General features: G+C 40.8%; 1 protein-coding gene across 3 annotated transcripts in view; it reads right to left on the bottom strand.

Moving 5' to 3' along the window:
* The window catches only part of PCSK5 (proprotein convertase subtilisin/kexin type 5), a 260,279-nt gene that overhangs the window by 193,768 nt on the left and 43,993 nt on the right, over positions 1–22,518 (bottom strand). For all 3 annotated transcript variants that reach the window (XM_062641593.1, XM_062641602.1, XM_062641612.1), the window contains exon 3: positions 13,320–13,433. In XM_062641593.1, coding sequence (XP_062497577.1) covers positions 13,320–13,433 — 114 coding nt within the window. The remainder of the gene's footprint in view (positions 1–13,319; positions 13,434–22,518) is intronic.

Raw genomic sequence — 22,518 nt, 5'->3', positions numbered from 1 at the left:
TAGAAACTGCAGGAGACTCTTTTAAAAAGGAAAGCCATATGAGAGAAGCAATTACAGGTAATTAATGAAATCAAAACTAAGAGAGTAGACACCATAAACTGAGCATCAAGATCCTCAAGAAAGCTGAACCAATCTAACTTCCCAGTGTTGTCAGAAAATTTAATCCTGCTCCCTCTCCCTTTTTTTATTTCTGTCTCTGCTGTTCAGGTGGTTGTAAGAGATGATGCAAGGGATGGAGACAGGACTGAGAAGCTAGGTGCAAAGATACTGTACATAGAGCTTCAAGCTTGTGTTTGGTGTCTCGAGACACTTCGTCACTACATGAAGGCTCTGAGGAAGTCTTAAAACACAGATTCAGTGGGCTAGGAGAATCGAGGCATTTTTTTTCCAGAATCATGTTTTCTGTAAGAATACTGACTCTTTACCAAGATGTAAGGGTTGTAACACTTTCTAAGTAGCTGTATTAATTCCTCTATCCACATTTCAATTCACACAGATGGGGAATTAGTTAATCCAGGATTTATGGATTTCAGAGTTGCTGCAGTTGGGATCATATAAAATCCACTCAAACACGGCATCTGAAAACTTGCACTGCAGCCTACTTGAAGCCAGACCAGGAGACTTACAAGGGAAAAAAGTATCATCCTGATTCAATATTAAACCTGGCTGGGGAAGAGTGCATGGAAGTTGAACAAAGGAGAAGTTATGCAACCTCTTTGAAACTTCAGAAACATTTTTTTCTTTGCTTAACTTGTCTTTATTTTTTCCTAAACAAGATTTCTGGCTCCCAAATGTAATCTTCTAACCAGGAGTTAATATTCATAAAAACGCTATCTCCCAAGCAGTAGTTTACTAATAAACTGTCTTATCTGAAAGACACAGGAGAGGAAAACCCTACTAAACACTTAATGTTTAGCCTCTGATATATATTTATATCTGCCTTAGGCTTCTGTGCCTATACTACTTGTGTTTAATATAGTTTTGAATTGTTTTCAAAACTGAAAATAACTTGCTTCATGCTGTTAGGGATTCATGTAAAAATAGAAAAAGACAGGGCAATTATTTGCTTAAATGGCATGCTACTCATGGATTAGTGGATTGTAATGCAATAGAAGAGGTAAGACAAAAGTGGTATCAATACCGTAAAAGATTCACAGTTGCACCTCCTGAGGCTGTCTGAGGGCTCTTCCCTCCCACACACTTCCTACTCTGATCACCACGCATTTCTGATGTTTGCTGGAAATGAGTTTATTTTGAAACAGGCAGTGTTTAAATCTTTGCACCTCCACAGCAAAACACCAAGCACCGATCCTGTCTGTACTGCTCCACACCTTACAACTGGCATATTTTCTGGAAGCCCTACTTCTCTCTTTGAGGAGACTTGGAGTCTTGCTCTGACAGGGTCTCCTGTATTCAATGACTAATTTAAATATGACTACCTAAATAAGGTTATTTTTCACCAAAGCTGCATTTGAAAGTCATGCAGATGTGCAAGCACTTGCTGGATTTCTCTCCAAAATGGCGCTGATAGATTTTGAGGTGCTCTTGGTCTCATCTGCTGTTTCTTATTTGGCTACCAGAAATTCCTCTTCAAAGGGCTTTAGCAGCATATGTAACTCCCAGCAGAGATTTCATGCCATTAGGAGTAGCTACAAGCAACGCCAGGGATGACCTGCACCTAATGAAGCAGTGCAGAATGCATGTTATTGAAGTCTTTTGTTTGTTTGTTGGTTTTGGATGGCTTTTTTGTTTAAACGTGACTGAAAAAAGAGCATGAATTAAGGTCAAAACAGGGTCAGTGAGAACCAAGGTCCTCTGCATGCTTGCAATTTTAGTCACAATGTTTGCTCATGAGATATACAGGAAGTCATGCTAAAGCATAGCTGAATGAATAAGGAAAGCTGGTGTTTTGATGTCCTCATTCTAATGGTGTCATATGGCATCTGTCTTCAGTAAAGAGGGGCAGATATTTAAACACTGGTATGAGACCTAACATCCTAGAGCTAAACACTGGTTCTCCAATTTCTCCTTTGCAAAGGGCACGACACAGGTCTGGCTCTCCTCTGTTACAGAATGGATAGGAAATTACCTTATGGAAGCACTACACTCATTTTTGCCCCCTGACTGGGCAATCATACAGCTACTGTTTGCATCATAAATTTATGTCTCATAGGCTATGAATTTGCTTCTAATAAGGGCAAACTGAATATGTCACACCAGTTCATTTTTCAGCAAACAGACCACAAGACAGGCAAGCTTTGGAATTCATTCTTATGTACTGTGGCTGTGCACTTCTGATCATTTTGGGGTTCTTGCTGTTTGTACAGTGTTCTTTATATTAAACCCAACCTTTAACATACTAGTTAAATAGATGAATATTTAGCAATCCTTTTCCTGAAGTATCTGCACTTTCAGTATGCAAACAATAGCAAGAAAATACATAAAGTGAGTGCTTGAAGCAAAGAAGCATTTTTTACAATTAAATTACCTCTTCCTGTTTTCAGTAACATTAATAGAGCACTCACTATTGCCCAACAAAAGAAACTGTTTTGTTATTTGATATTATTTTGATTTTAGAAAGTATGGAAAGTGGGTAGCTAACTAAGCAGTTGCTCTTGAAAAACTGCTTTTATAACTTATGAAGGGCAAATTCTTTCTTCTTTGAAAAGAGAAAAAGCATACTACCAGATTAATGCTTTTCTTGCTGAAGTGCTGTGAGAGATAAAAACCGAAATACACCAAATGGTGCCCCCGTATGGCACACTTTACAGCTGTTATTGTCAGCAATTTTATATCCATTTATATTCCATATGATTTATTTGTCCTTCAGCAAAGACTTTGTGGCACTACCATTTCCTTATTAATTGCAGAAACTAGTCAGAAAAAGGCAGTTCAGAAAATACAGTATTATACACAAAAGATACTTCACAAACAACATTATAAAGAAAAGTACCTGCAGTTTCTTTATGTGACTCAGTTGTTGCCCAGAAAAAAAAAAATCCATTTTTAATAAATTCGTGAAAGATAAAATGAAAGACACTCTCCCTCTGAAGATAAAATCACTGTAGTAAATAAGCAGAGGAATATGTGCTGTATGATTTATTATCAAACGTTTGACACTCAGGCAAATATCTCCCCAAACAAGTATGGAAATGATTTCAATATTGCTGCTTCTTGTTTCAGTGAAAATGCTGGCATAACCCCTGAACAGTGCTGGCTTCCATTTCGTGTTTTCTGGGCACTTCCAGGGCTGGTTATCTGGAAGTCAGAACAGAATGTCCCAGAGGAATAGATCAAGCCCATCTGGTCATTCTGTCTTTAAACTATTTGCTAATCTTGCTGAACTAGTTGCACCAGTAATCTCTTTTCAGTAGATAAGTGTAATTCCACTTCTACAGGTTTTTCATTACTTGAAGGATGTTGTTGTTTTTCCACAGGAAATTAATTTAGGTCAAATTGTGTATTACCTGACCTTATGTTACTAGCTCTACCTTGTCCACAGAGAACAAGAGGCGTTTCCTCAACACAGATTTCTAAGGTAATGTCTTGACAATCAGATTCTTTCTTGCAGCACTTGCACTGAAATGACAGATAGTCTAACTTTCTAAAACACCAAAAGCTCAATCTTCTTATGCAATAGAAGACACAAATATAAAAGTGTATGAAACAACAAACCAAGTTACAAAATACGCAAAACACTTAAAAGCATGGCATGCCACCTCAGTGAAAACAGTGATTTGGCTTCTACTGCACAGACGGAAAGAGAGAGAACAACTCTTGGGAGGGAAATAAAAAGTGAGTGAGATTTTTCCTTAGCTGCCAATGCCTGGCATAGGTGGATTAGAAATGAATTTTTAGGAGGTCATAAAAGAGCGTGACACATATTCATTTGCTGTGGTGTTAGGATGTGGCAGGTGCAATTCTGTCCAGACTTCTCTCTCCCTTGCACCCAGGCCTGCACTCAGACCCACTGTGACCTCTCTTCCTCCCTCCATCTCTCTCCAGCCTGCCCCATCAGGTGCCTGTCACTCCTTCCTTTATCCCTGCTGTTCTCTTCCACAGTCCCACTCACCTTAGCTGACCTCACTAAGGGCCAGGCCAGGGATGTAAAATCCCTCTCTCTGTTCTTCCACTCACACTTGGAGTTGGAGGAGTGGCATTGAGTAAGCAGGTGGCCTCTCTAAGTCTTCACCTCCACCTTATTTCATGGTTACAGGATTTTGGGAGACTCATTTACTCACGGATAAAGGCTTATAAGACCCATTCTGGCTGCTGTCCAGAGTCAACTGTACCATGTGAGACCAGGAGTATCTTTCCTTCCCTGTGAATGCTAGTATAGCTCACCTGGAAGCTCACAAATATAACTGCAGAGCACTGTATAGCATACAAGAGGAGTTTTCTGAAGAAACGGAGCAAGTTCCACCAAAGCTGAAAGCAATGCTGACTTCACAGTCTTTACTGAAAGTGAAAAGTAAGCGATTTTTCCTGAGTTTTGGTTTCAGCTTCAGAGCTCGAGGCAGCCAGCCTAAACACAACTAATTCAGATCTCATCAGTCTGCAGGGACTGCTCACAATTGCAGTATAAATTATATTTCATCTATCTATACCAGAAATCTTATATAAAATATAAAAGGGTGACTGATAAATATTGGCTGACGAGTTAAGCTTCTCAGCAAGTCTCTTATCCTCAACAGCCTTCTAAAAATTTCACTAACACCACATTATAACTGCGCAACAATATTATATAGCTGTCTCATCCAAGTAGTTCATCAAGTATTACCCACAAAGTAATCTGTAAACCTCAGTTTCCATTATGGCATAGTCACCTAGTTTTATTCTGCCCTGCTGGCACTGCTATAATCTTCTTCTACCTTGAATCCCCTAAAACACTTTGCATTTGTGCATCTGCTTGTCCTTGCAGTCCAGTTTTGGAAATCAGGAAGGTTAAGTCAATAATATGATCAGCACGAGAAATATCCCAGCCAGGCACTGCATCTTTTCTTAGCTTTACAGATTTCTGTTAGAGCACCATTTCAAAAATTTTGTAAGAAAATTTTACTTTTTCAGCAACTGAAGTGCATTATATTTACCTAATATGTTTTTCAGATTTTTAAGAAGACTATGTTAATTATAGTGTTTTATAATTCGTTTCCGTTATATTGCTGCCTCTCAAAGAAAACTAGTAGACTATGGTACAATGCAAAAAGCCCTTCTTTTGGGTTCCAAACAGAAGACTAAGTTATCTGCTTTTAGCACTCCTCCAAACATATTTTGTCTTACACCCAGTTTATGTCTAGAAAGAAGGAATAACAAGGAATAAATGTAAAGAGAAGATAACAAAGGTTGAGCAAATGAAAGAGTCTGAAAAAGGAAAGTAATTTTGAAGAGGGAGTACTTCATTTGTAGAGATCAATAGCAAAAAGACCTTCAGTTCACATAAAACAGAGCGTGAGGTGACATCAGTTTGGACCTAAGATACGTGCAAAACAAGATTAAAGTTTTACTTCAAAAAGGCTTTGAATTGTGTTGGTGTGGGATATGTTTAGCAATGACAATTAAAAGAAAGCATTTTCTTTGGTTTACACATGTAATAGGTGGTTTCCTTCTTCCTCTATTCCAAGCAGCTTACAAGTATGATTATTTTGCCCATTTTCTGCCTGAGAAGCTGACAGGCAAATTCCCATGTTCCATTTCTTGCTGTGGTTTACAGCTTTTGTGATATTGTCAGCTACTTCCCTATGCTCTCAGGTAAGATTCCATGCTATAAAAATTTTCAGGATGACCCCCAGGTATGCATTTTGGAGTCCCTGACTAGATTTTTGTCTGAGTACAACACCATTTTAAAAGTTACATTATTTATTTTTGTGGGTAGCTCAGATACTTTACATTGTAGTTTCTCAGATGAATACCATCTTGCCCCAGTTATTATTACAATGGAAGTTCCAGCTTTCCCCAGTTTCTCACTGTCAGTGCCATACCTTCTCCAGGTATAGGGAGTAACCTCTGGTTACACATCTCCTCTTTCTCTGATGAAGTGGCATCCAGTGATAAGAAATCACTTGGCTTATGCACTTTAACTACCACATTTATTCTCAGCTGTTGTAACAGAACAGTGACTCTCCCTTCAGCCTCACATCTCAAAACATACTCCTCCTCCAGTAAATTCTCAGTCCCACAGAAAAATTCTGTTATACGTTCAATTCCTGCCCAGCAGTAATCAGGCCATGAAGAGCAGGAAGAGCCTGGTAGTAAGTGGAATCTTCTCCAACTCAGAGAATGTCAGCACTAGTAATTATTATTAACAATAGAAGGAATGATAACAGTACTGCAGAGGATTATTCTTGATCCTATTGAAAAAGAACTTGTGCCTGTTTGAACTGACTCCAAACACGTAGCCAGTGCCTTTGTACTCTTATAGCAGTTAAAAAATAAACAATGGCTAAATTAATTTCTTGCAATTATTAAAAATACGCAATGGAGCCCAGCATCACAGAACTAGATTACAGCTGCAGAAAGCTCTGCTTGTGTGCCCTTGTGACTCCAGTTTCAGATGACCACTACAAGGCTCTTGCTAGCAGGGAGCAAAAAGAAATGGTCAGCAAGGAGAGTTCTGTGACTGAAGTCTATTAAAGTCTAAGCTAGTTACCAAATCTTTGAACCTCCTCCCCCCTGCCTTTTTTTTTTGCACTTACCTCCTCTAGCTTTTATGAACATTTTTCCATGGCATCCAGGGAAGATGAGGAAACTCATTAAACCAACTGCCTGGTACAGTGAAATGGTTAGGCACAAAGTCCTCTAAGTCATTCCAAAGATACAGTTTGTTGTTTTTACAAGTAAAACAGTTTCAGATAGCAGTAGGGCTTCAGGGTTGACTTCAACCTCTTCCAGTTACACAAACTGATTGTATATAGTTAATCCAGTTATTAACAAACATGTTATTTTGTCAACATCAATGAAAAAGAAGGAATTTATTAGCTATTACATGACAATACAAGGGCAGCTGAGCTCTGGGGATGGCATACAGAACTTCACTCTCTCCTGACTCAAAATTTTAAAGAGATGTTAACTAGGGTCCTTCTTTCCTGCTGATCTTATTTCTCTGACATTAGGTCATTCTGAGCAATTTGGACTGAATTCTGTAGGTCAGTTTCAAATAAAAGTTGAATGGGTGAAGTTTCATGTTGTTACTTAACCTACAAAAATATTCTATTTTACTCTGAAGCACAGACGCATCAGGATTCAGAGGTAATGCTAAAGCAGCTGGTTTTCTTCCAGCTTTCCTTTCTTTCATGGAGGAAAGTCAGAAAGAAATTGCCTTTTCCTTGTTATTAGAAAGCATGAGAGCCTGTAATTTCTCCATAGATAATCCCCTGCTAATGAAAAGTACAAGAACGCTTGAAAAGTACCACGAAGATGACTGCTACTGCTGAACGCAGGACAAGGTGATGAGTAGCTCTGGAAACGTTGTCTGCTTCAGCTCTCACAGAACCGTAAGGTGATAAATAATTATATTCCTAATCTCTCTGCTCTTTCTAGGAATGTGTTTAGAGTTAATGGGAAAAAAAAAAATAGAGTGATCCAAAAAGTCCTTTTAATTTCTTCACAGAACTCCACTTGAGAGACACTTTCAAACTTTGCGATAGCCGAAAAAGAGAAAGAGAGCCTGAGTCCCCCTTGTGCCTAACCAATTTCTTGCCATGGATATCACACCAGCAAAAATGTACTATTTCTAGCCCAGACAATTAAAATTACAAGGGCTAGTGCTTGTGAAGAAAAAGCTGTGTGAGACAAAGCATCAATAAGATTTTCCTTGACAAAGTCTTTGAATGAAGGGACTTGTGTTAACATTTATGTCATTTATGGCCCTGTTGGAGATTTTGTCCGTTCAATGGCCAAAGGTATCAATCTTAACACACAACAAAAGTTAATTATTAATCCAAATGAAAATCTGTACATGATAAAATTTTATTACTTTCTCAATAACACGTCTGCAGCCAGCAACCTAAAAATCTCTTTCTAATGTAGCAGTGACAGAAAACATCGTGCACAAGTCCATGGGACCTGATGAAGTCCATCCATGGGTCCTGAAGGAGCTGGCAAATGAAGTTGCTAAGCCACTGGCCATCATATTTGAAAAATCATGGCAGTCAGGTGAAGTTCCTGACGACTGGAAAAAGGGAAATATAACCCCCATTTTCAAGAAGGGGAAAATGGATGACCCGGGGAATTACAGACCAGTCAGTCTCACCTCTGTGCCTGGCAAAATCCTGGAGCAGATTCTCCAAGGCATGTGAAGGCACATGAAAATCAACAAGGTGCTTGGTGACAGCCAGCATGGCTTCACTAAGGGGAAATCCTGCCTGACCAATTTGGTGGCCTTCTATGATGGGGCTACAGAACTGATGGACAGGGGTAGAGCAGCTGACGTCATCTACCTGGACTTGTGCAAAGCATTCGACACTGTCCCACTTGACATCCTTGTCTCTAAACTGGAGAGACATCAATTTGATAGGTGGACCACTTGGTGGATAAAGAACTGGCTGGCTGGCCGCACACAAAGAGTCGTGGTCAATGGCTCAATGTCCGGCTGGAGACCAGTAACGAGTGGTGACCCCCAGGGATCAGTGTTGGGACTGGTCTTGTTCAACATCTTTATTGGTGACATGGACAGTGGGATTGAGTGCGTCCTCAGCAAGTTTGCCGATGACACCAAGCTGTGTGGTTCGGTTGACACGCTGGAGGGAAGGAATGCCATCCAGAGGGACCTCGACATGCTTGTGAGGTGGACTGATGCCAACCTTATGAAGTTTAACCATGACAAGTGCAAGGTCCTACACCTGGGTGGGAGCAATCCCAGGCACAGCTACAGGTTGGGCAGAGAAGAGATTCAGAGCAGCCCTGCGGAGAAGGACTTGGGGGTGTTGGTCGATGAGAAAATGAACATGAACCGGCTTCAGTGTGCTCTCGCAGCCCAGAAAGCCAACTGTATCCTGGGCTGCATCAAAAGGAGTGTGACCAGCAGGTTGAGGGAGGTGATCCTGCCCCTCTACTCTGCTCTTGTGAGACCTCACCTGGAGTATTGTGTGCAGTTCTGGTGTCCTCAACATAAAAAGGACATGGAACTGTTGGAACAAGTCCACAGGAGGGCTACAAGGATGATCAGGGGACTGGAGCACCTCCCGTATGAAGACAGGCTGAGAAAGTTGGGGCTGCTCAGCCTGGAGAAGAGAAGGCTGCATGGAGATCTCATAGCAGCCTTCCAGTATCTGAAGGGGGCCTATAGGGGTGCTGGGGAGGGACTCTTCATTAGGAACTGTAGTGATGGGATAACAGGTTAAAACTTAAACAGGGGAAGTTTAGCTTGCATATAAGGAGGAAGTTCTTTACTGTGAGGGTGGTGAGACACTGGAATGGGTTGCCCAGGGAAGCCGTGAATGCTCTATCCCTGACGGTGTTAAGCCCAGGTTGTAGAGCCTTGGGTGGCATGGTTTAGTGTGAGGTGTCCCTGCCCATGTCAGGGGGGTTGGAACTTGATGATCTTAAGGTCCTTTCCAACCCTAACTATTCTATGATTCTGTGATTCTATGAATCTAAACATGAGCAGGCAGTGTGTGCTTGCAGCCCAGAAAGCCAACTGTATCCTGGCCTGCATCAAAAGGAGCGTGACCAGCAGGTCGAAGGAGGTGATCCTGCCCATCTACTCTGCTGTTGTGAGACCTCACCTGGAGTATTGTGTGCAGTTCTGGGGTCCTCAAGATAAAAAGGACATGGAACTTTTGGAGCAAGTCCAGAGAAGGGCCACAAGGATGATCATGGTACTGGAGCACCTCCCATATGAAGTAAGGCTAAGAAAATTGGGGCTGTTCAGCCTGGAGAAGAGAAGGCTGCGTGGAGACCTCATAGCAGCCTTCCAGTATCTGAAGGGGGGCCTATAAGGATTCTGCAGAGGGACTCTTCATCAAGGACCGTTATCGGTAGGATCAGGGGTAACGGGTTTAAACTTAAACAGGGAGGTTTAGAGTGTATATAAGGAAGAAGTTCTTTACTGTGAGGGTGGTGAGGCACTGTAATGGGCTGCCCAAAGAAGTGATAAATGCTCCATTCCTGGTGGTGTTCAAGGCCAGGTTGGACAGAGCATTGGGTGACTGGATCTAGTGTGAGGCGTCCCTGCCCATGGCAGGAGGGTTAGTACTATATTTATGGTCCTTTCCAACCCTAACCATTCTATGATTCATTAACTAACCTCAAATTCCTTTTATTCCCTTCATGTTATAAAGGTAAGTAACATTAACAAAAGTAGCTATGGTTACGACCACAAATACAGTCATATGAGGATACCTGATTATGATCCAAGTCAGTCCTGAAGTCAACTAATTCATGTATTTTTAGCTATTCCCTCTGCTGAAATAGTGCACTTGCTAATACATTAGTGCTCTCTCTCAGCAAAATGTCATCAAACCACTACCACAAAAGATATTCCTCATACGCAGAGTTATTCAGCAGAGGTAAATGCAATCAGTCGGGAACAGCCTCTTCCCAGACAGTTTGCAACAGTGGAGTTACTTCCACAGGTATATAAATGATAATATTCTGAAAGTTGTACAAGACAAACAGTAAAGTCCATTTGCTGCCCTAAAGCGCCTTCTGCATTAGATTAGCAATTGTAGGGCAGCTGTGAAGTGGTGTCTGGTTAGGCAACAGAACTGATTTATAAATAGGAGACTGCTACCTTCCTGAACAAAATCAAGAGGCAACTGCTATAAGCATTATTCATACCCCACTGATCTTGTTCCACCAAAAACCTATGGTGGCACTGAAAACCTTTATACAAATCTAGGAGCACAAAGGAAAAATTACATAAGCTAACTGTGGGGTTTTACTTGACTACTATTACTCTCTTGAAATTTGGCCTCCCTCTTTTCAGTCTAACACAGAGCTGAAAGGCTGCTTCAATAACTGCAAATTATCTAAAGAGAAATCAGTTATTGTCTAGTTTCAATAAAAATGCTGAAATAAAATTTAAAAAATGAGGACAGGACACAATATCATGATCTACTGCCATTTACTGGCATCTGTCTGTCACCTTATGCACATATTTATAGGCTGGGAAGGCAGAATAAACATACGTATTAGAGGAGACAGTCAAGTATACACACTTCAATCAACTGGAAAATTGACCTGCCACGATCCCATGACCCAAAATAATACACCTTTTACAAATAACTGAAAAGAATGACATTTTTTATAAAAATTGTTTTCAAAATGGACAGTAAACTGCTAAGAAAAGCTTTAGCTACATCAACCCAATACTGTGATTAAAGAGAAATGAAATAGATTTCTACTGTGTGAGAGGAGTTATTGCCTGAAAGGCACAGATCTTCAATAGCTCAGAAAATGTAATGTGGAACAATTTTTCCATCAGGAAAGAGAAATCAGTGCTACAGTTCTTTCATAAGAATAAGAGGAATTTGGAAGAAAAGTTATTAATCAGCATCTCGTTAAAACACATGAATTCATAAAACTGAATAGCAAAGTTATTAGACTTTCTGACATGTTAATTTCATACGTCCATGAAGATAAGGACTTCTGAGTTTATTAACAGCAACTGTTCACTCTTACAAATTACCTATGATATTTTTTTGTTTTTCAATGTATTCAACAATGAATTACAAGCCAGAATGAAAGTAAATAAAAACTTAAAAAATATTTTTAAAGCTGCGGTAGGACAATTTTGTTCACTTACTGAAATACTAAACTAATGCTCTGAAAATAACAAAATACCTGAAAAGACAGTATCTACTTTCAGGAAAACTATCTTACAGATTGTCATCAGAAAGGCATATTCTCCTCCCTATCCAAAGCAATTCAATCTATGAAGTCATAAAACCTTCTCTTACTACCAGCAACATAGGTGATGTATTGAGAAAACATGTAGGGATTTAGAACTAGATCAACAGGAGAGTTGAGAAATAAAGCAACTCTTCCATCAGCCAAAATGGAGAGATGTCAGCTGGAGCCAACTTCCAACTAAATACAACTTTTAACTGATGAATAAAAAACTGTACGTGATCCAGCAGTGTGCACTTGCAGCCCAGAAAGCCAACTGTATGCTGGGCTGCATCAGAAGAAGCAGGACCAGCAGGTCAAGGGAAGACATTCTGCTCTGTTGAGACTCAACACAGGAAAGACATGGACCTGCTGGAGATGGTCCAAAGGAGGGCCACAGAAATGACCACAGGGATGGAACACTCCCCTCTGAGGGAGGCTGAGGGAGTTGGGGTTGTTCAGCCTGGAGAAGAAAAGGCTCTGAGAAGACCCTACTGTAGTCAAAAGGCTTTCCAGTACTTAATGGGGGCTTATAAGAAAGATGGGTACAGACATTTTATCAGGGCCTATTGCAACAGCACAAGAGGTATTTAACGAAAAGAGGGTAGATTCAGACTAGATGTAAGGAAGAATTTATTTATGATGAGGGTGATGAAACACTGGAAAAGGTTGCCCAGAGAGACACTAGATGCCCCAGCCCTGGAAATATTCAAGGTGAGGTTGGACAGGTCTCTGAGCAACATGACCTAGTCGATGTCCCTGCTTGTTGCACGGGTTTGGACAGTATGTCCCTTCTAATCCAAATGATCCTATGATTTTATGATTTGCCCCTAGGAAAAATAAAAATATTTTTAAAAACACTGTGAATACAGAAGTTTCACACCAGGCTTTAACTGTGACTATCAGGAAAAAAAGAAAAAAAAAAGAAAAAAAAATTTTGCTCAGAAAACATGAAACGCGTATCAGACAAAGAACGGCACAAACAACATACTTCAACAATGCAATTTTTCATTACTAAAAAGAATGCAATTGTACCACTGAACAATCCATTTTTGATAGTGAATTTGAAAACATATTGAAAACATACTCGTATTTCACATATTGAAAACAAGTGATTTCATTGCTCTCACAGATTGTACCAAAGTTCTTTCCATTCTTGGTGCTGAAAGTTTATCATAGAATCATAGAACAGTTAGGGTTGGAAGGGACCTCTAAGATCATCCAGTTCCAACCCCCCCTCTAATAACTAATTCCCAAGACATCTTGCAATAGGAAGCATTCATGAATGAACGTGTCAATAACTGTTTCCTATTGCAGGGCTCACTGGGAATGCTTTACAATACTTGTTAGGAGTTTACAGACTCTTAGTCACATTAAAAAAAAAACAAATTGGCTTTTTTTGAACATATTTTGCTGCCCCTTTTCAAAATATCACAGCAGACAACTAAACACAAGCATGAAACGGAGTCAATGACCTTGCTGTATGTACTTACCATGTACCACATGCTTGGCCACTTGGGATCATTGAAATAAGTGGATTGGGTACCACCAGGTTTATAATCCCTCTTTATCCTTCTTTTAACCACCTGCTGTTGTATCCACTCCACCTGCCAACCATGAAAACATATGGGAAGTGTTAGGGTTCCATGGAGATTATCATGAAATGTGTGAAATCTTGGGAAGTTTCCCATTACCATAGTCCAAGGCATATTTCATGTTAAGGAGTTCATTTTGGCAGTGGGAATGCACAGCTCACCTTGGCATACTGTTCACGAACGAATATATCCAATTTACTCAAATGTTACAAATACCCCTGAACAGCTACTTAAATCCCCTGCTTAGAAGGACTTCATTGCCAATCATCTTTTGAAAGCAATTACATCATTATTTTTCATTATTAGACCAGTGCTTCTTTTGAATTTATAAAACCAGTTGCTTTTACAAAATATAACAGTATATTACTATGAGAAATTAATTTCTGATGCAGTGTTTTTTTTTGTTTGTTTCTTTTTTGTTGTTGTTTTAAGTCTGTTCCTGAAAACAAAAACCCTCAGAAAAATATTCATTTTGCTTAACAATAACATCTAAATCACCTTCATCACTTGGAGTAAAAGAACCCAAAATTAAACAGTGTTTTTAGCAAAGCGACTCTGTCCAAAGATTCTCTCATCCAGGAACACCTGGAACTCTTTTTTTATACTAAGTACTTCCCTGGAAGAAACAGATGGGTACTGAGCAACAAACAGGTCAAATTAAAACAACAGCAACAACAAAAAGAAAGCTTGAAATGGAAAAAGAAATATAAGTGTAAAAAATATAATTCTGAAAGTTATATTCTTGTCTGTCTGACATTTCTTCAAAGATTCATGACACATCCAGAAAGCATGACCAAAAGAGACATCGACCTTAAAGCAGACAGGACTCTGCAGTTATTCCTGCATTAGTTATTCTAAATGGGAGCTAGTTTCCATAAATGTAAATAATATAAACTATCCACAGAGAAACTCAAGTTATATTTACACACATCTAGCTTCCTGACACCTCATATTTCTCCTGAATTGTTTCAAGGGATATAACTATAAAAATTCAATTCACCTCTCTCCAAGAAAGACAGCCATCTCCTACTAGCAGCCAACTTTACACCTCTTATTTGTGCTGTTTATGAATATTTGTGTAGGCACACAAACATACAAATATATAAAAGAAGTTTACTTTCAACTCAGGTATAGAAATTTTGCTTGAGATCCATACCAAGCCTACCTCTACCATACCACTCTGGCCTCTACTTCTTGGTCAGATAAAAATACAGGAAGATACGCTGAATTCTCCATGACAGGATTCTTAGGACATTCCTTATAGAGGCTGGCAACAAGGATTCATAGTTTTCTTTATAAAGAAGAAATGAATTTTTCCCCTTCCTAAGAATTAACTTCAGGTCAAGATCAGAGACCCTGGGCATCTAATATGGCATTAGGGACTGCTGTGCCTCAAGGCTCCTATATGAACTCCCAATAATAGAATAACTGTGAGAAGGTTTTGAAAAACACCATTCTTTTGTAAATGGAGCCAGAGAGTGTAAAATATTCAAAAAGCCTGTGCAGCACACAAGTTTAAGCAGAACAACCTAATACCATATCTATATGGATAAATGAAAGGGACTTTCCTCACAAGACACATTGCAAAACTCTTTACAGTCACTGTGAAAAAGTGTTGTCTCATTTACTGCCTGTTCAGCTGCAAGTATCTGCTGACTGTTAAAGACTGAAACATACAGGCAGCATAGTATTTGTGCAGACTGATATATGCATACATTGATGACTCAAAAAACATTCAATTAATTCCTTTTCTGTTTCCTTTATTCCAGACAACTTTATCAATAATACTTATAAGACAGTTTAGTCCAAGCAATCATAAACACTGTGTCACTGCACAATACAAGTTTATTTGAACAATAATTTGACACAGAAGGATTTTGTATATATGTGGGTTTTTATGTTCATGCGTATAATTTGTACAAGAGCTTGTCCCAGCTGAGTTAATCTATAAGCCTGTACTATAGTAGGTGGTTAGACTTAAGTGAGATATGGATGATTATTATTTTTTTTTATCTTATCTAATGCCTTTGTGACTATACTTCAGATTATGTACATGTTGCAGGGCCTGCCCCTCTTACATGCTAGATGTTGTCCATAATTCCTATTTCTTCAGCTCCTAGCAAGTTAAGGAAAACATATGAAACAGTACTTTTGTAGAAGAGCTGTGCAGCTTGCACAATCAACCCAAAGCCAGAAAAGGAAACATAGCTTCTTCTCTTCCCATAAGACCCAACAACAATTTTATGTATGCATAAAATTACTATAATTAAGATAGCCATTTGATTTTATACAAATACAGAGGGGGATAAATAGCATGTCTGCCTGAGTATGCATATAGCTCTCTAATGCAGATAGCTCTCTAATGATGGAACTGAATAGGACAGAATAATTTCAGTTGGAAGAGACCTACAGCTATCATCTAGTCCAACTGCCTGACCACATCAGGGCTCACCAAAAGTTAGCCTATTATTGAGGGCATTATCCAAATACCTCTTAAAACACTGACAGGCCTGGGGCATCAACAACCTCTGTAGGAAGCTTGCTCCAGTGTTTGACCTCCCTCTCAGTAAAGAAATGTTTCCCAATGACCAGTCTGAACCTCCCATCGTGGTTTGAGCCATTCCCACACATCCTGTTGCTGAAGAGATGAGCACCCCCTCTCCACCTCCCCTCCTCAGGAAGATGCAGAGAGCAATGAGCTCACCCCTCTGCCCCCTTTCGTTCAAAACAGACAAAGCTGGTGTAAAATACTAGGTCTCTGAGCGCTACAGATATCCACACCAGTGAAAGGGGGAAGTCAAAATGACCTTCACCAGTGACAGTGCACTGGTAAGAGGGAGACAGTACAGAATGCTCGACAGAGTAACCTAAACTATCACAACATGCGTAATCGCAGTCCTGATTATAGCCTTGTCTGGAAGATTTTTACCAAACACCTTATGTTAAGATCTGCTTACTGACTGTTTTTATTCTGAATATGTACTGATACAGACATCTAGAATACAATAAAAACATCACAGGAAGACAATTTTCTCATCTGAGAATTCAGTGTATAAAATCTGATTTACAGAAAATACTATTGCTATATAAAAAGAACAACTTATTCCACTGAACCACAAGGTCTGGAGTTTTTCTCTAGTAACTGAACAGAAAAACTTGCCATTTTAAGTTAAATTGTACAATAACTGAGTTATATTAATAAACACAAGGTCAAGACTCAGCAGTTATTTAAGTATTCTGTCATATATTTCCTTTGAGTACTTTATTGGTACTCATTCACACATCACTGTCAAATGCCTCATGTATCTTGGATTTGTTTGATTCTACATGTTAAGAGCTCGTTTGTATAAAAATATTTTCTTTTTTAAAGTCTCCACACTTTCTAAGGCTTTTCATTTCTAAGGAAAATCTCTGGAGTAATTGATTACATAGATTCTTATTTCTTGCCAAAAAGAGACTCTATGCAAACAATGAGGTGCATTTGAACATTTCCATAAAGTCACACTTACTGAGGGGGAACAGTGAACATTTTCCCATTGACTTCAGCTTCAAAAGTTCCATTTCCTGAATGTCTAGAAATCAAAGCCAAGCCAGATGGGAGACCAAAATATTTTTAAGAAACCACCATTTCCAGTCTCCTCACTTCAGCACTCACAGGGTAGTTCTGCGCATGATGCAGCTCTTCTTCGCAGACCAGCATGGAACAGCGCTATGGCATAAAAGCTGCTCTGAGCTAATTCAAGCCTACCACTCTTCTATACTGTTTAAAGTGCTAAAAATTATAATGAAATGTTATCTCTGTGTGGAGCAAAACCGCTTTCTACCATTTTCACTCTTGTTGATTCAACAGAATTCTCGGGAAAGGCACACCATGTCAGTATGCTGCAGTAAGACCTCTTCCAGTATAATAAACTCTGGGGGAAAAAAAAAGTTTGAAAAATTAAAAAAAAAAAAAAAACTGAAAAAATAATCCACCGATTTATCAAAGCAGTGTGATTTTTAACATACAAACACTAGACACCCTTGTGAAAGACTACTTCTTCATACATACCATGAGAGAATCTGCTTGAATAAATATTTTTCAAATTGATTAAAAAATATGTTAAGTCCAGTACATGAAAATGCCATTACTACCAAGCAGAAATTACAGAAAGCTGAAGGTGTAATCCTTTCCATTTTGAGGAAAACAAGCATGGGGAAAAAGCCACTCTAACTCGGAAGTAGGTTAGGCATTTCATACCAGAATCTAAGATTTTTATGTTGCAGAATTAAACATGAAGGTGTGGGTATTCAGTCTGTGAAGAAGAGTTGCTGAAGTTGCCACTCCAAAATGTAATCATGGCTTTTATCCCTTGTACTGCCATCATTCACCTCAATCTGTCCTATGCCTGTAAGAGGAAACAAGAAAGCAGGTGCCACAGGAACACTACAGATTAAAGAAAAAATGAGAGAGAAAACTCAGATAGGGAACGTGGAAAGTACTGCCACACAGTGAATCTGTATGGAGCCAGGCTGGATCAGCAAAAAGTGCAATGCTCATCTTGTGGAAAGCTGGCACTGAACAAACAGCACTGCAGCACTCCTACCTGGAGTTGGTCTACACAGAAAGCGCTCTGAGTGAGCATCCTCCCTCCATGTGTGAAGGATCCACAATGCATCTGGTACACTTCATTCTTCACTTGCCTAAAGACCCTCAACACCCACACACATGTGAACAGACCTGGCTGGAAAAGGACAGGAGTGAGGCTGGCACTCTCAAAGACAGAAAATGAGACTGTGCTTAGCCCAGAACAGGACATAGGAGAAAAGTCTGTTCTTACAGTTCCTACTCTAGAGGAAACGGATGCCATCACAGGAACCTTGACAGGTTTGAGAGGTGGGCCTGGGCAAACAACATGAAAACTAAGAAGGTCCTGAATCTGGGTCAGGGCAATCCCAAACATGGATGCAGGCTGGGCAATGAGTGGATTGAGAGTAGCCTGGAAGAGAAGGACTTTGGAATGTTGGTGGATGCAAAACTGAGTATGACCTGGCAGTGTACACTTGCAGGCCAGAAAGCCAACCATATCCTGGGTTGCATCAAAGGGAGCATGACCATCAGGTCGAGGGAGGTAGATTCTCCCCATCTACTCTGCTCTCACAAGAACTGACCTGCAGTCCTGCATGCAGCTCTGGGGCCACCAACACAAGAGGGACATGGAGCTGCTCAAGTTTGTCTAGCAGAGGGCCATGAAGATGATCAGAGGGCTGGACTGACTCTGGACAGGCTGAGAGAGTCAGGGTTGTTTAGCCTGGGGAAGAAAAGGCACTAGGGAGCCCAAATAGCAACCTTCCAGTACTTAAAGAGAACCTAAAGGAAAGATGAGGTGGGATTATATCAAGGTTTAACCTCAGCTGACATCTAAGTACCACGCTGTCTCTTGCTCACTCCTTTCTGCCCTCCGCAGGGGCATGAGATGATCAGGAAAAAATTAAAACCAGTGGATAGAGGTAAGAACAGTTTAATACTTAAATTAAAAATATTATTGATAATAACAACAGTAATACAGAATATAGCAATAACTGTCATGAAAAGGGAAATAACAAAAGGAGAGCAAGAAATAAAACCCAAGAAAGACAACTGATGCATAAAACAACTGCTCACCACCCACTGACCAATGCCTAGCCTGTCCCCGAGCAGTGACTGGCCCCTCGCAGCCAACTGTCCCCAGTTTATATATTAAGCATGACATTCTATGGTATGAACTATCCCTTTGGCTAGTTTGGGTCAGTTGTCCCGGCTGTTCTCCCTTCTGGCCTGCTGTGCAACTCCTCATTGGCAAAGTATGAGAGACTGAAAAGTCCTTGACTTAGAGTAAGCACTACCTACCCAGCAACAACTAAAACATCAGTGGTTTATCAAAATTATTCTCATACTAAATCCAAAACACAGCATTGTACCAGCTACTTGAAAATTAACAGAAAATTAACTCTATCCCAGATGAAACCAGGAGAGAATCTTTATCAGGGATTGTATTGGTAAGAAGAGGGGTAATGTTTTTAAGGGTGATGAGGCACTGGAACAGGCTGCCCAGAGAACCTGTGGATGCCACATCCCTGAAAGCATTCAAGGCCAGGCTGGATGAGGCTTTCAGCAACCTGGTCTAGTGGAAGGTGTCCCTGCCCTTGGCAGCGGGTTGGAACTGGATGATTTTTAAGGTTCCTTCCAACCCTATATCTTTTGACAACACTCTTTTTTTACATTTCACATTGTAATGAGGGGAACAAAAATAAATAAGTCAATAAATTTAGGATTAAAGTGCATAGAATATACGAATATCCAAGGGCCATGTCCTGGTTACTGAACAACTAAGACACAAGCCATTACTTAGGAATTCAGGAGAGGTATCCAAGACAGTTGGCACACCTCCTCCTGTCCACGTGCAGAGTCACTCAGAAGTTGGACTATTTGGCTTAAGAATAATTTTGTGGGTTTTTTAAATGATAACTAAACCAGGCTATTTTCCTAACCTATCAGTATTGACTTTCAGTAGCAGCAGCCAGCTTGCACCATAAAAACAGATGAATGCTGTTGGGTAGAGTAGCTGCTGACATAGGTCAAGAGCATGAAAAATTATTGAAGGTACCATTTCACAAACTGTAGGGATCTAAAGTTGGATAAAAAGTCAATGAATCTAGCGGTGCTAAGTGATGCATTCTTGTTGGTTAAAAAAGTGCTTCTTCAGCAAGGGTCAATGACAATCCACAATCAAAGCAGTTGTCATAATTAAGCTACATATTCTGAAAAAAGCAAGATAAAAAAAGAATCAGATGTTAGGACAGGGTGTGGAGAGAAAAGCAGAGGAGGAAAAAAGGGAGCAGAGAATGCTTGAAATTACCACTTAGGCCCAAAGAAACACATCTTGCACAAAAGCAGGGCAAGCTACCACAGTCTCACCCATGGAACAAAGCTGAAATTCATGCACACTTTTCCACCTCACAGTCACAAAAAAGCCACTCAGTCCTGATACAAATTAAGTGTTTCCACCTACTTTGCCATATCCAAGTAATCCATTATAGCACTATAGCCATATTTCTAAATCTATGAAGTTCAATGATCCTGAAACATATCTGTTTAATATCTTAATGAAAGTAAGATATCTCATGGGTGGTTAACATACTTGAAAACATGCTTTGCTTTTCTGCTGCACCTTCACACCCCCGGAGCTCAGAGCTCTTCACAAATATCATATAGAATCACAGACTCAAGTAGGCTGGAAAAGGCCTTCAAGATCATCAAGTCCAACCATTACTCCAGCACTGCCAAGACCACCAATAAACCATGTCACTGACGGCCTCATTTACACAGTTTTTGAACACTTCCACTACAGTGATTCCACCACTTCCCAGGGCAGCCTGTTCCAAGGCTTGATCACCCTTTCTGTGAAGAAATTTTTCCTAATACACAATCTAAACCTCCCCTGGTGCAGGTTGACGCCATTACCTCTTGTCCTATCACTTGTTGCCTGGGAAAAGAGACCGATCCCCACCTCACTACAACCTCCTTGCAAGTAGTCCCCCTGAGCCTTCTCTTCTCCAGACTAAACACCTCCAGTTCCCTCAAGGGTTTCTCATCAGACTTGTGGTCCAAACCCTTCACCAGCTTTGTTTCCCTTTTCTGGACCTGCTCCAGCACCTCAACATCTCTCTTGTAGTGAGGGGACCAGAACTGAACACAGGATTCAAGCTGCAGCTTCACCAGTGCCCAGCACAGGGGGATGATCACTGCCCTGGCCCTGCTGGCCACAATATTTCTGATACAGGCCAGGATGCCATTGGCCTTCTTGGCTGCCTGGGCACAAGCTGGCTTATGTTCAGCTCCGTCAATCAGCACCCCCAGGTCCTTTTCCGCTAAGCAGCTTTCCAGCCACTCTTCCCAAGCCTGTAGCACTGCATGGGGTTATTGTGGCCCAGGTGCAGGACCTGGCACTTTGCCTTGTTGAACTTCATACCACTGACCACAGCCCATTGATCCAGCCTGTCCAGATCCCTCCGAGAGCCTTCCTAGCCTCCAGCAGATCAACAATCCCAGCCAACTTGGTGTCGTTCACAAATTTGCTGAAGGTGTGGTCAATCCCTTCATCCAGATCATCAGTGAAGATATCAAACAACAGCCCTGAGGGACACTACTAGTGACCAGTCGCCAGCTAGATGTGACCCATTTACCACCACTCTTTGGGCTCGGCCACGCAGCCAGTTTCCAACCCAGTGAAGAGCACACCTATCGAGGCCATGAGCAGCCAACTTCTCCAGGAGAGGACTGTGCGAGACAGTGTCAAAGGTTTTACTTAAGTCCAAATACAGTGTCCATCATCAGCCAGGCGGGTCACCTTTAGTAGAAGGAGATCAGTTTGGTCAAGCAGGACCTTCATGACCCCATGCTGACTGGTCTTGATCCCTCCGTTGTTCCACATGTGCTTTATGACGTCCCTTAGGATCATCTGATCCATGACCTTCCCTGGCACTGGGGTCAGGCTGACAGGCCTGTAGTTCCCAGGGTCTTCCTTCCTGTCCTTTTTGTAGAGAGGTGTCACATTGGACAACCTCTAATCCTCTGGGACCTGTCCACTAGACCACGACTGCTGACAGATGAATGGAGAGTGGCTTAGCAAGCTCCTCTGCCAGCTCCTTCAGCACTCCTGGGTTAAACGCATCCAGCCCCATTGACTTGTAGATGTTTAAGTGTCAATACGTACCAGCTTAAAACTGTGCGTGGCAGCAAAGTCTTCTTCCTGTTTTAGGAGCAAGACCATGGAGGAATAAGATGGGAGAATAAAGGGCACAGCTCAGACAGAAATGGGGAGGCACAGTCACTGTCCCAGGGCAACTGCTGGGAAGTACAAGCATCATACTGAAATTCTCGAGAAGCTCAGCACTTCTGCTGCTGGCCAGGACTCCTTTCCACTGGAAAACCAGGGAATAATTAAAGACAGAAAGACCCACATTTTCTTTCCTTTGGGAAGTCTCTGCACATTTTCTATTCATAGGTGCAACTGTAGCAACTGCTGAGTGAACACGGCCACAGCCTCTGCCCAACCTCCCATCTTGAGTGCTGTAC

This window comes from Pezoporus occidentalis, unplaced genomic scaffold (assembly GCF_034315485.1).
Source record: "Pezoporus occidentalis ecotype Australia unplaced genomic scaffold, CSIRO_AGI_Poc_V1 ctg117, whole genome shotgun sequence".
In the NCBI taxonomy this organism is placed as follows: domain Eukaryota; kingdom Metazoa; phylum Chordata; class Aves; order Psittaciformes; family Psittacidae; genus Pezoporus; species Pezoporus occidentalis.
Note: the sequence above shows the minus strand (reverse complement) of the source record. Positions and strands in the feature narration are given on the sequence as shown.